The following is a 12414-nucleotide window of genomic DNA, read 5'->3' on the forward strand; positions in this document are numbered from 1 at the left end:
CAATGGGGACCACGCATCCACTTTGCCCAGGTTGGCAAGTTGCCCTCCATCCCATAGGAGGTTCTATCTGGGCACCAGCCAAGGTGGGTGGGAGCTTCCGCAGACATGGTTCTATGTGAAGAAGGGCCCCCATCTCCACTTTAGAGCCCATGGAAGCTCCTTGTGTTTATGCTTCAGGGAACTGTGACTGTAGATCATTCCTGTGGGTTTCTGCAGGTTCTGTGAATTCTACATTGTCCTTCTGACATGAATAGATCAAATTTCCGCCTGATCTTTAAAGATGACACTACCTTTGTTAAGTCATTTGAAATGATGTCAAGAATATTCTTCATAAGTAAGCCAGAAAGAAAAAGAAAAATACCATATGATATCATTTATATGTGGAATCTAAAAAAAAAAGACAAACAACTTATTTGCAAAACAGAAACAGACTCTCAGACATACAGAACAAACTTGTGGTTAGGCGGACGGGGTGGGAGAGGATAAACTGGGAGTTAGAGATGTGCAGATACTAATTGATACATATAGAATACATAAACAACAAGTTCATGCTGTATGGTGCAGGGAATGATATTCTATGTGTTATGGTAACTTACGGTGAAAAAGAATATGAAAACGAATATATGTATGTTCCCGTATGACTGAAGCATTGTGCTGTACACCAGAAATTGACACAACATTGTAAACTGACTATGATTCAATTAAAAAAAAAATATATATATACACACAAAAAAAGAGAACATGTTTCATGATAAAGAGTGAAATTCCTAGGAGGAGGGGATTGTGGGAGGATCCGAGTTAAAATGAAGCCATAACCACCTTCATAAAGTGCCATGTAATACAGATGTTGTGTACTTAAATTCCTGAACTTGTATATTTAAGAATCTAAAACTGAGAGCTTGCTTGTTTTAACCTTTCCTGACATTTGCTAAGGGATGGAATTTATGGTGATGAAGAGTTCAGAAGTCCATCACCTGGAGCTGGAGAAATCTCTACAACTCGGGCAGTGAAGCCTCAGGAAGAGCTAGCCACATTCCTATTCACAGAGTCTGCTCTTAGGATTGGATGCACTCACTCTTGAAAGACTCGAGCATTTGTCCGTAGAGAAGTATTATTCATCTTTGTTTTTTAACTCATCCCATGTGACTCAGCTTCCAGCCTCCCATTCTCACATCTCCAGGGAAATCTGTTTTCTCTACTAAAACCCTTTATCTGCAAGGAAAGGGGATCCCGAGGCCAAGACTGGGGGGCGCTGGGCTTGGTCTAGTGATACACAAGCGGCCACAGCGCAGGGGGCTCATACCACTCTGATTATTCCTTCCACGAGCTCCTGCTCTTCCCTCATGTCTTGTTATGGCTTCTCAGGGGTCTGCCTCAGCCCACTTCTTTTTTCAGTCTATTCCTCCTCCTGAATGATCTTGCCTGCTCCAGGGTTCCAACTCTCTAGGGAATTGTGGCTCCTGAATTCATATCTCTAGCCCAGCTTTCTCTCAAGTTCCAGACCCCCTTATCCACAGGCTATTCCCCATTTCTACCTTAAAACTGTCACTAGCACCTCAAGCCCAGCATGTCCTCCAAACTTGGTCTTCTTCCTGTATTTCTTATCTCGGTCAATGGCACCATGACGCTGTCAAGCTAGAGACCTACAAGTGATCACAGGCTCCTCCCTCACACCAGCCTCATTCTGTTCACTAAATTCTGTTTAGTTTACTCATTTGGTCACTCAGTGAATCAATGTTAAGCTCTTACTCTGTGCCAGGCATTGTGTTGGGTATCTAATGCTGAGCAAAAATGGGTCTCTGATCTCACGGGGCTTATGGTCTAGGTGGGGAAACAGACAAACAATGTTATGAAAGAAATAGGCAGCGTTATGAGTGTTTAGTCTGGGAGACAGGGAAGGCCTTGAAGGAGGGACACTGAAGAGGGGATCTAGAGAACACCTTAGGAGTTACCTAGATAAAGGGCTGGGGTGGGGGGTTCAGGTTCTAAGAACAACGTGCGCACAAGTCCTGAGTGAGGTGGGATGAGAGAGCCAAGGAAGCCTCCGTGGCTCAAGTGTAATGATTACGGGAACAATGATGAGAGAGGAAACTGGAGAGGTGGGCAGAGGCCCTGCTGTTCTGCACCTTGTAAGGATGTTGCCCTTCTTCTAAGAGGACAGAGAAGGCTGAAGACTTCTAGCAGGGGGCTGGGGGCGGGGTAGAGTTGAGGGGTAACAGATGTCTATGTGAAAATCACTCTGGCTACAACATGGAGAATGGACTGGGTGGGGCCTGAGTGGACTGGCTTCTTTCTTGCCCTCATATAGCCACGGTCCACAGTCCAGAATCTGGCTGTCTCTTGCCTTCCAGCAGAAGACACTGCTACTATTGTCCCCTTACACTGTACCTTCAGTGTGGCTGTTGGACTTACTTTTCAATGTCTCAACAGAAAAGACAATCAGTGATTCTTCACTGTGCTCAGAATAAAGTTCAAACTCCTTAGCTGGCCCACAAGTCCAGACAAACCTGGCCCCTGTCTCCCTCCCCAGTGTCACATCCAACCATTTGTCCTCAGGTGCCCTATGCCTTAGTCCACTAACAGGGGACTCGAGGGGTGGAGAGCAGTCTGAGGGGGAAGGCCCAAGGCAACAGCAGTATCCGAGCCAGGGCTGAGGCTGAGCCCCAGGTCCAGCGTGGTGAGCTGGCTGAGAGCACAGAAAACTGGACCAAGTCGGGGTTGCACACACTTGGCTTCAACTTCAGGCAGTGACTGTAAGAGCATCAAGGACCAGCCCTTGGGAAGCACTTGGGGACAAGGCATCCGGAGGCTTAGATGTAAGACCAGACGTGTAGTTTCTGGGAGGTGGGGACTGAGGACAGGACCGTGAGCATTGAGAGAAGGGAACTTAAGAGTAGGACCCCGGCTGCTGGAGAACTGAGGTTTCAGGATAGCCAGGATGCCAGCTAATAAGGAAGGAGCTCAGAAGGTCAAGAACAAAGGCTGACTTGAGGATGGCCTGGTCAGGAGAACCATGGGAAAGCTCTTTACATTCTACCCATCAGGGGAAGAGGAGCCAGAACAAACCCTTGAGTATGAGGGACAAGGGTCTAGGTGTGTCAAAGCAAGGCTGGAGCTGGAAGGACCCAGGGAAAGGGGCCAGGTGGCGCCTCCTGTCCCCGACTCTAAGATCTTCATGGCTGTGGCTGGTCCCCGGGGCCTGCACTCGTGGAGAACAATCAGTTTCAACCCAGTGAACCCCAAAGAGCTGTGATGGCTTGGGGGACCCACCCCACCTCACAGTGAATGAAATCTCAGCATGAGTATGGCTCTGAGAGCAGCTCTGCAACTCTGAGGAGGGTCTCTGGAGACCATGACTGTGCCCAGTTCACACGGCAACCAAAAGACTATGACATACTTAGAGGGCGGTGAGGTCACAGAGCACAAGCTTTAAAGTAGGCGAATCATGTGTGCCTCATTTATTTTTAAAAGAAACTTCTGAGAAGAGCTCAGAACAATTTTTTCCCCTGAGTGCCATTTCCCAAAGGTACTCACAGCACAATAAGGTGTGACCGTAATGGCTGCACTGAGTTGTCTTCTGGACAGTGTGAGAAGGGACATAAAGAAGGTGGACAGGGAGCTGCGGCAGCTGAGATGCATCGACGAGCTGGGCGCGCGCTGCCTGTGCGACCTGTACATGCACCCCTACTGCTGCTGCGACCTGCACCCCTACCCGTACTGCCTGTGCTACTCGAAGCGGGCGCGCTCCTGCGGCCTGTGCGACCTCTACCCGTGCTGCCTGTGCGATGTCAAGCTGTACTGCCTTCGGCCATCTCTGAGAAGCCTGGAGAGGAAAGCCATTCGAGCCATAGAAGATGAAAAGAGAGAGCTTGCCAAGTAAGAGAACGTCCCGAGAGGTTTACAGCCAGGGTACCAGCCTCCTCAGTTGGAAGGGGGTTGCGGGGGGTGTGTGACAATCAACAGCTGAACAAAGTTGTAGTGGGTTGAAGGTAACGACCCTGGTGACTTAGCAAAGATGTAAGAAAAGAAGAGTAAACAGGTTCATGATGGGAACTGTGAGATTCTCTAAAGACAATGTAATGATCTCGATTGGCAAGGCTGTTTTTGGCTTATAGCAGGAGTGCCAACATGATAAATAATGTGGCTCTAATGAGGGAAAGAAACAGGGTGTGTCATTAAAAAGCTATTGGAAGCAGCAAACTAAACATTTTTTCTGGTTATGAGGAAAGTGATTTGAGTATATTTTGGCTTACAGAAATGACTACAGGAGAAGTAATAATAATTGATCAAATCCTTAATGTTTGCCAGAGGCTTTAACAGGGGAGCAAATTGAACAACAGAGGCATTTCTTTGGTTTTGTAGGAAATCCTTTCTCCTATTCCCCAACTCCAGACGACTTAACATTCATCTGGAATTGGGTTTATTATCTGCCTCCCGCTTCAACTGTAGTAAAGATTGTGCAAATAAATGACAGAACTGAGAGTCGTAGTTTTCAGAATAGAGTTGAAAAGTTTTTAATTGAATTGGGTAATTTTAAATGCACTTTAATATTTTTTGGTTTTGATCGCATTTTATTTTTTGCCTGAGAAAGCTTTCTTTTTCTAACTTCCTACATATGCCATTTAGTCTGTTACTATGATGGAAAAAAAAATGGTTGAAAGCACTGTCCCCTGGTTAAATAAAATATGGTACATCTATACATTGGGATGATACATAGATGTAAAAAGAACCAATAAAGCATTTTAAGTATTGATATATTAAGTGAAAAAAAGCAAGGTGCAGAAAAATTACTTAAAATGCTACTATTTTCTAACAGACACAAATAGATGATCTTTTTCATTGAAATTTATTTGACATATAACATTGTGTAAATTTAAGGTGTATAATGTTAATTTGATACATTTTATATATTGCAATGATTGCTGTTGTAGCAATAATTAGCACCTCTATTGTGTTACATAATTATCATTTTTTTAGTGGTTGTAATAATTAAGTTCTAGTCTCTTAGCAAGTTTGATGATTATAATACAATATTTGTTGTCTATATTCACTACACTGTGTATTAGATCTCTAAGACTTACTAGTTATTGCCAGTTTGTATCCTTAAAGAACATGCTTCCTATCCCAATGATAGATTAATAGATTAGATGACAGATAAATAGATGAGAGAAAGAATAGATGATGGATGGATGAATGGATGGATGGATGGCGGGGAGAGAGAGGGAGAGAATGAGGTCCTTGACAACAGTGACAGTGACATTTCACTGGAAAGAGCAACAGGGCAATTATTGTCCACGTCATTAGTCACCAAAGGTCAGGAATGGACCTCCCTAAATACTCTGAGATGTGGTATTACCAGTGAACTCATCTACACTCAGTCTGAATGAATTTTAACTTTTATTCCTTCGAGTATCAAGTTACATAAATGTCACACACTGTGAGTCAGGTATTCTTTTTCAAACACTTGGTTTAAATGAAGGGTTACTTGTGAGCAGATCTGTGTCCATTCTCCCTGTGCCTCTGAAACTCAAATACCCTTGATCCAAGTCCACTCAGCTTGGTCTCCTGGCTGTCCCCACTCTCTGGACTCTCCAGGTGAGCTCTTGACCACCTGAGGGCCCTCTGCCTGCTCCAGGAATCCCTACTTAATGACATGCTGCAGAAACAACTTCAAGCTTAATTCTTGACAGTGTGGTTTGTACAAGAGGTAATGTTTTCTATGGTTTGTGATGCTTTTCCTGACAACGTCTAGATTTTTGCTGATTTTTTTTTTCTGTGCCTGCAAGCAGTTTATGAACCTGGTGACGTCTTTACATTAATTCCCGGATCTCTGAACTGATAACTCTGAGACCATTCTAGAAACGACCTCAGGCTTGCCCTCTCGTGCCTCCCCCCAGCCACTTTTCCTCCCATTCACACCACCTCAGGAAACCCTCCTGTGCTCTGTTTCTGGCAGTTTGACATTTCACTAGCCTTAAAAGCTTAGTGTCACCTGCAAACCTAAATATACAAATTTCTGAATATGGATGAAAATGTTAAATCCTGATCCAGCTCCAACCCTAGATGACTCTCACAATTAATTTTTTTTCCAGCAAAATGCCTCTTTTTTTCCCCTTATCTCTCGGCTAGCTCCTAATCCCTGACTAAATAGAGCCAGAAATATCACATTGGTTTAATTTTTTTAAAACAATCTTTGGCATGAAATCTTGCCCAAGGCTTTCAGAGTTTAGAAATCATATTCACATGACCTTTTACTCCTTAAAGACAAAGCTAGCAGTTTGGTTAGGCTATGACATGTCCTTTCAGATGCCAGCCTATGTTGTCCAGAAGGCTTTTTACCAAAGATTCCCTGGTCTGTAGTTGCCATGGTCCCATTGGAATTGTTTTTCTATGTGAGAATCTATCCCCTCTGACTTTGGGTGTTCCTTTAATAACTGGTCAGAAGGTTTGGCTGACTGTATAATTCCTCCCGAGAGTTTCTAGAGCCTTGCTAAGTGTAAGTTATTTGATTGGGGTCTGTGTGTGTGTGTGTGTGTGTGTGTGTGTGTGTGTGTGTATGAACGCTTGTGTGTGTTGTGTTTTTTTAGACCAGATACAAAAGGTCCAATTCATTTCCATTGTTTACTGAGCAGCTGCTTCAAAAGATACCTTAGCAGTATCTTCATTACTAGAAACTCAAGTAAGTATTTTTGTTTCTTGAGCTTTTTTGTTATTTTTTTCCCTCCCCAAATTGCCTTTTGCACTCCAAGCACTAGGCTTGTCCCTGACTCTCCCTTCCTTTTCTGGATTGAGAGAGACTGAGGGGACTGAATCTGGTTTCCTTTGTAAGAAGCCATGTGACCAGCCTGATGGAAGTTTGCACCTAACTGACCACCATACCATGGGCTTGCGGGCCTCAGTACTCCAGTGGCAGAGGCAAAGCCAGCCCCTCCTCAACCCTGCCCTCGGGAGCTAATTATCTGATTACCCGGCCTGCGTCAGAGCGGCTCTGACACCTGGCCCCAGTCCTTGTGGGCAAATGAACCCTGGTGGGCCATTGGCGCCTAGGAACGCCCCGGGCACCACCCCCGCACCCTTGCTGGTGCCCGAATCTCCTCCTGAGACTGCGTCCGTCCAATCATCTGAGGACCCGTGGTTGGCCTGCGGCTCAAGGAGGAATTTCCTCCTCAACCCCCACACAAGGGGCACCATCTCCTGAAAAGTTAAAAAATCTGCCCTCTCATTTCTTGCTTCTGCGTCACGCTCTGAATCACTCTCAGGGGGAGGCCGGTGACCATCAGCCCTCAGGGTGAGTTCTTTGTGGCTTAGCAGTGCCTCCCCAGGCCTTTAGCCCTCAGGGAACTCCATCCAGCTTCCATCCTCTGACCCACAGGTGGGGGCATAGTGACACCAAGGGAAGCCCACAGAGAGGAGGAACCTGGGGGCTTTCCCCTGGTGGAAGGCTGGCTTTCCCACCGAGAGGGAGTCGCTGTTGCCCTCTTTGTCCCTAAGCCCTGGGAGCGAGTTGGCTCCTCACAGGTGTTCAGGTGCACCTGTGTTGTGCTGCGCTGCTCCTGCTGAGTGACATCTTTCTCCGGCCTCATCCAAAAGTCAGGAGGAGAGAGACAAGACAAGAGGAAAAGGGAAGAGAAGAAAGGAGAGAGTGGGAAAGATTCAACCGAGTTGGATGGGTCTTTGGCAGGGTCTAGATTAGGGGAAAAAGTAAAGTACTCCAAGGATAACTAGAGGAAAGCCTGCCTCCTTTTGCGGCAGAGTAGAGACGGGCAGTTTCGTCATACTCGTTATTTGTCACCTGGCTGAAACTGATTCGTACCTTTGTGAAGACAGCTGGCGATCTCGCTCACCTTTGCTTCGGCAGAAGCACATGCAGAAGCCTGGTTGTCCGTTCGGGTGAAATTCAGCTCCCTCGGGAGAAGAGGTGACAGCCCGCGAGGCAGATGGACAGCGCTGCCCACTCGCTTTCCCAGCTTTCCCAAGAGGCTTCTGCCACCAACCAAAGGGGCTGACTTGCCTGTTCACTGTGACCGAACTCCACCCTCTTGATAACAAGAATAGCAGTCCATCTCCCTTTGCCCAGAACCCCACAAGCCAGGGAAAACCGCATGTGGGGTGACAGGTACATTGATGGGCAGGAGTTAGGCTGTGAGTTCAAAGTTAAATCTGACAGGTAAAACACGGCGCCTGCAGTTTCTCCTAAACCCATGCATCCCTACCAATAACCCCTGAACTGGAAGCAAAAGGAAGAAGAAACCTGACCTGGCCAAGACTTTGTGGGCGACTTCCTAAAGACCCACATTTATGAGACCTCCGTGCAGCTGCTGCAGGGACAAGGTGGCCAGAGTGACAGAAATAGAGGAAGAGGAGGCATCTAAGCAAAACGAAGACAAAAACAAAGAACACATGAAATTATACTCCAAGACTCAGATTGCTAAGAGGAGGAGATGCATCTGGGAGTGGCGTGGCTTGTAGGTCTGGCTCCCAGATCCATCTCCTTCAGAAGACAAGGGGGCTCTGTTGGGACCAGCCACAGCAGAAATCATGGTCTCTAGCATCCCGCTGGGGATCCTCGGCTCTTCTTGGTGAGGCCCAGCCTCATCTCCTGTTGGAGGGTCTGAGCTGAACAGAACTTGGACTCTCAGCCCACACCCACCACATGGGAGGTTCACGAGAGACCCGGGAGCACCCGTTCTGCTTTGTGCTTCACTCTTGGCTTTGGCTGTTCAGGCTTCACGCCTGCAGTCCATCCAGAGAAGGCACAGTGCGTCTCTGTAAGCTGATCTCTGCCCATCCAGGGAGATAGGGTGCTTTTTCTTCTGTTTCTTGTGCAGAGGTAAAGATTTTAGAGAAAGTCCAGTTTTCTTCCTTTCTTCTTAGCATGGCCCACAGGTACCCTGGCACCTGTACCAGGGCATGAAAGATGTCTGGGCCTCACTTCACTGGAGGAACCTGGGGTAGAAATGGGGCTGAATGACCCTCACAGTCATCTGGGGCCCTTGGTATCCTCCAGGACAGCGTTCTAGTTGATTATTCTTAATTAGCCACTAAAAGCCTTGGTTTGTAACCTTCTGTACAAGGGCTCATGCTGTTGTTAAACCAATCATGTTAGGTGTTATCGAGTGAAAAACACAATTCAAAGCAACAAGTATAGCATGATTTTATAGGAATACACACAAAACTCTATATATGTGTGTGGAAATACACACACACACAAGAAAGTCTAACACCAAATGTTAAATGTTATATAGGATTTACAGGTATTTTTTAAAAATATCCCATCTTTTTGATTATTTATATTTTCTGAGTTTTCTGTAATTAACTTGTATAACTTATGTAACAAAAAGAAGAAATTACATAAACAAAATTCCGCATAGAAAGCAAGAATTAAAAATGTATCTCAGACCCATCATCCAATCAGAGTCCAGACTCCTCAAACTGGGAAGCACACAGGCCAAGACCTCCCTTTGGAGGCCAAGAGATGCAAGATTTGCCAGGAGTGTCTCTTAGAAAACAGATTTTTGTTTAAATTTTGTTTAGGAAGAAAGTGGGCCCCAAGCAGGCCCCGGGCACGCAGGGCTGAAGCCAGGCCACCGAGGCTGAGTCCACCGAGAGCTCAGGCCTCCAGCAGCCCTGTGATGTAGATACTGTTACCTATCTCCATTTTACAAATGAGGAAACTGAGGCACGGAGAGGTTAAGGGGCCTGCCCAAGGTTCCACAACTAATAAGACGAGGAGCTGGGATTTAAATGCAAGAGAAAGTGGTGATCATTTTGTAATGCATAGAAATATCAAATCACTATGTCGTGTGCCAGGAACTAACATACTGTTGTAGGTCAATTGTATTTCAAAAAAACCCAATCAAACTACCAAACAAACTGACAGAAAAAGAGATGAGACTTGCGGTTATCACAGGTTGGGATGGGGCAGGGATGATTGGTTGGAGGTGGTCAAAATGTTCAAACGTCCCGTCATAAGAAAAATGAGTACTAGGGATGCAACATAGGTGAATAATTCGCGGTGCTGTAGGTTATATAGGAAAGTTAAGAGAATACATCCTACGCATTCTCATCACAAAGAAAAAATAATTTTTTATTTAATTTTGTATCTGTGTGCGATGGTGGATGTTCACTAAACTTAACTGCAATGATCATTTCATGAGGTATGTAAGTCAAATCATCATGCTGTACACCTTACACTTATACAGTGCAGTCAATCATATCTCAGTAAAACTGGAGGGAAAAAGGAAAAATTAAATTAAAAATTAATAAACAAAAGAGAAAGATCTGGAAGGCCAAGCAGCCATCCGTTGTTAGCAGGGGTTTACCCGTGGGAGTGTGATTTACAGGGGAGGATGCTCATGTTCCACTTTACACACCTCTGTAAGGTTTAACTTTTCACAATGACTAGTGTTTACTCTTGCTCTTTAGGAAAAAAAAAAAAAAAAACAGGGGTCAAAATATTGCCTGTCAAGCTGTGTCTGAGTTCTGAGGTCTGAGCTTCTTCCTCCCACCCTTTCCTCTTCCTAAACTCCAGATTGAGAAGAACAACAAATAGAATTCTGGCCTCCTCATGCTGTAGCAGTAACATTTTAGGATCGGTGAACGTGTGTGGCTTTGAACCTGATCAAGTCAAGGTTCGAGTGAAGGACGGAAAGGTGTGTGTGTCAGCCGAGCGCGAGAACAGATACGACTGCCTGGGATCAAAAAAGTACAGCTACATGAACATCTGCAAGGAGTTCAGCTTGCCCCCGTGTGTGGACGAGAAGGACGTGACCTACTCCTACGGGCTGGGCAGCTGCGTCAAGATCGAGTCTCCCTGCTACCCTTGCACTTCCCCCTGCAACCCCTGCAACCCCTGCAGCCCCTGCAACCCCTGCAGCCCCTGTAGCCCCTGCAACCCGTGTGACCCCTGCAACCCATGCTACCCCTGTGGGAGCCGGTTTTCCTGTAGGAAGATGATTTTGTAAAGTGTAGGAACCCAGGACTTAGGAGAATTCAATTAACCAGCCAGGCAGCTCTTCTAGTGTTTCTCTCCCCCTGCCCATGACCCGTGTTATTCAAGAACGTAGGAAACTGAATACATAACTGCAATCCACTGGTGATGTGTGCAAGTCTTTTGGTTCAACCCCCTGCAGAGCCTCTGCCTGGTTAGGGGGCATTGGAAGAATGACTGGATGGGAACCAGAAGATGAATGGTGAGACCTGGCCTCCCATGTGCTCCTCCTCCCGTGTCCACACCCCGCGACCGCCAAATCCTGGGAAAAGATACTTTTGAGGAGGGCATCTCTAGATATTTTTTCCAAATGATTCCATGACATGACCTAGCCCAGAAACCAGACAGTCAAAGCAGAAACTGAGACTAGCTGGGGTTGAAGGCAAGTGTTTTTGCAAAGCTTTGGCAATGGGGACAACTGGAGAGAAATGCCTCCGCAAGTGACATGTGGTTGGGGTTTGACTGGGGCAACGATCAGAGTACAGAAGTACATGGCAGGGAGCATGCTCCCTGACGGAGGGCGGGGTGGCCATCCAGCCTGTCATGTCTCAACATTCTTGTGATCTGGGGAAGTGGCCAGCTCTGGGTCAGGGCGGTTTGCCACCTCCTCAGGATTTATTTTAACTGTTGGCTTTTCTCAATTCCTAAAACTACTTTTAGGCACAGAAGTTCAGTTCAAAGTTCCTGAATGGCAAAGTACAGCTTTCACAAAGTGATAGCGTGGTTCACATGCACTTGGAATCCTCGTGGACACGACCCATGAGTCATCCTCGACCACCAAGACAGAAATAAGTGCAAAGGAAGCAGGTGATGATGGGGAGGGGCCAGAAGGAGGACACGGGCTGGTTTCAGCTCTGACTCTTAACAGGGAACGTAAAACCCTCATGTTTGCGCAGTAAGTCTTTTCATTAGTCTCAGCTGCACGTGGGTTAAAACAGTGGTTCAGCTTTAACTGCACATGGGAATCACTTGGGGACCTTTAAAAACATGGGTGCCAAACCATAAAAGATAGAACAAAACATACACAAGAAACAAACAAAAAAAAGAAAGAAAGAAAGAAAAAAATTTAAAAGAAAAAAGTTTTAAAAAAGAAAAAGAAAAAAATACCAAGGCTTGTGTCCCATCTCCAGAGATTCTAATGTGAGAGATTTGAGATGCAGCCTGGGGATCAAGATTTTAAAAAGTCTTCCCCAGTAATTCAATCACACAGCTAAAGTTGAGATGGGATCTTAAAGCTACCCCAGCCTTTTTTCTTTAAAAGCTTCAAGTTCAAGGCTAAAGAATATTGATGGTGATAGCAAACATATTTTGCTTTCAGCTGAGGGAAGTAATGGCCTGCTAATACAACTGGTGAAAAAAAACATTGAGCATGTCAAGAATCTATTACCTAGCAACTAGGCTTAAAGGAATGTTTGTGTGTACCA

General features: G+C 45.8%; 1 protein-coding gene across 1 annotated transcript; it reads left to right on the plus strand.

Annotated features, from left to right (window-relative positions):
* Positions 1 to 3531: 3531 nt before the first annotated feature.
* Positions 3532 to 11191, plus strand: ODF1 (outer dense fiber of sperm tails 1). The gene is made up of 2 exons (XM_010955788.2): positions 3532 to 3876; positions 10532 to 11191. Exons 1-2 carry the CDS (start codon positions 3557 to 3559, stop codon positions 10962 to 10964), a joined length of 753 nt encoding a protein of 250 aa, XP_010954090.1. The 5' UTR covers positions 3532 to 3556; the 3' UTR covers positions 10965 to 11191.
* Positions 11192 to 12414: the final 1223 nt, after the last annotated feature.

Source organism: Camelus bactrianus, chromosome 25, assembly GCF_048773025.1.
Source record: "Camelus bactrianus isolate YW-2024 breed Bactrian camel chromosome 25, ASM4877302v1, whole genome shotgun sequence".
NCBI lineage: Eukaryota > Metazoa > Chordata > Mammalia > Artiodactyla > Camelidae > Camelus > Camelus bactrianus.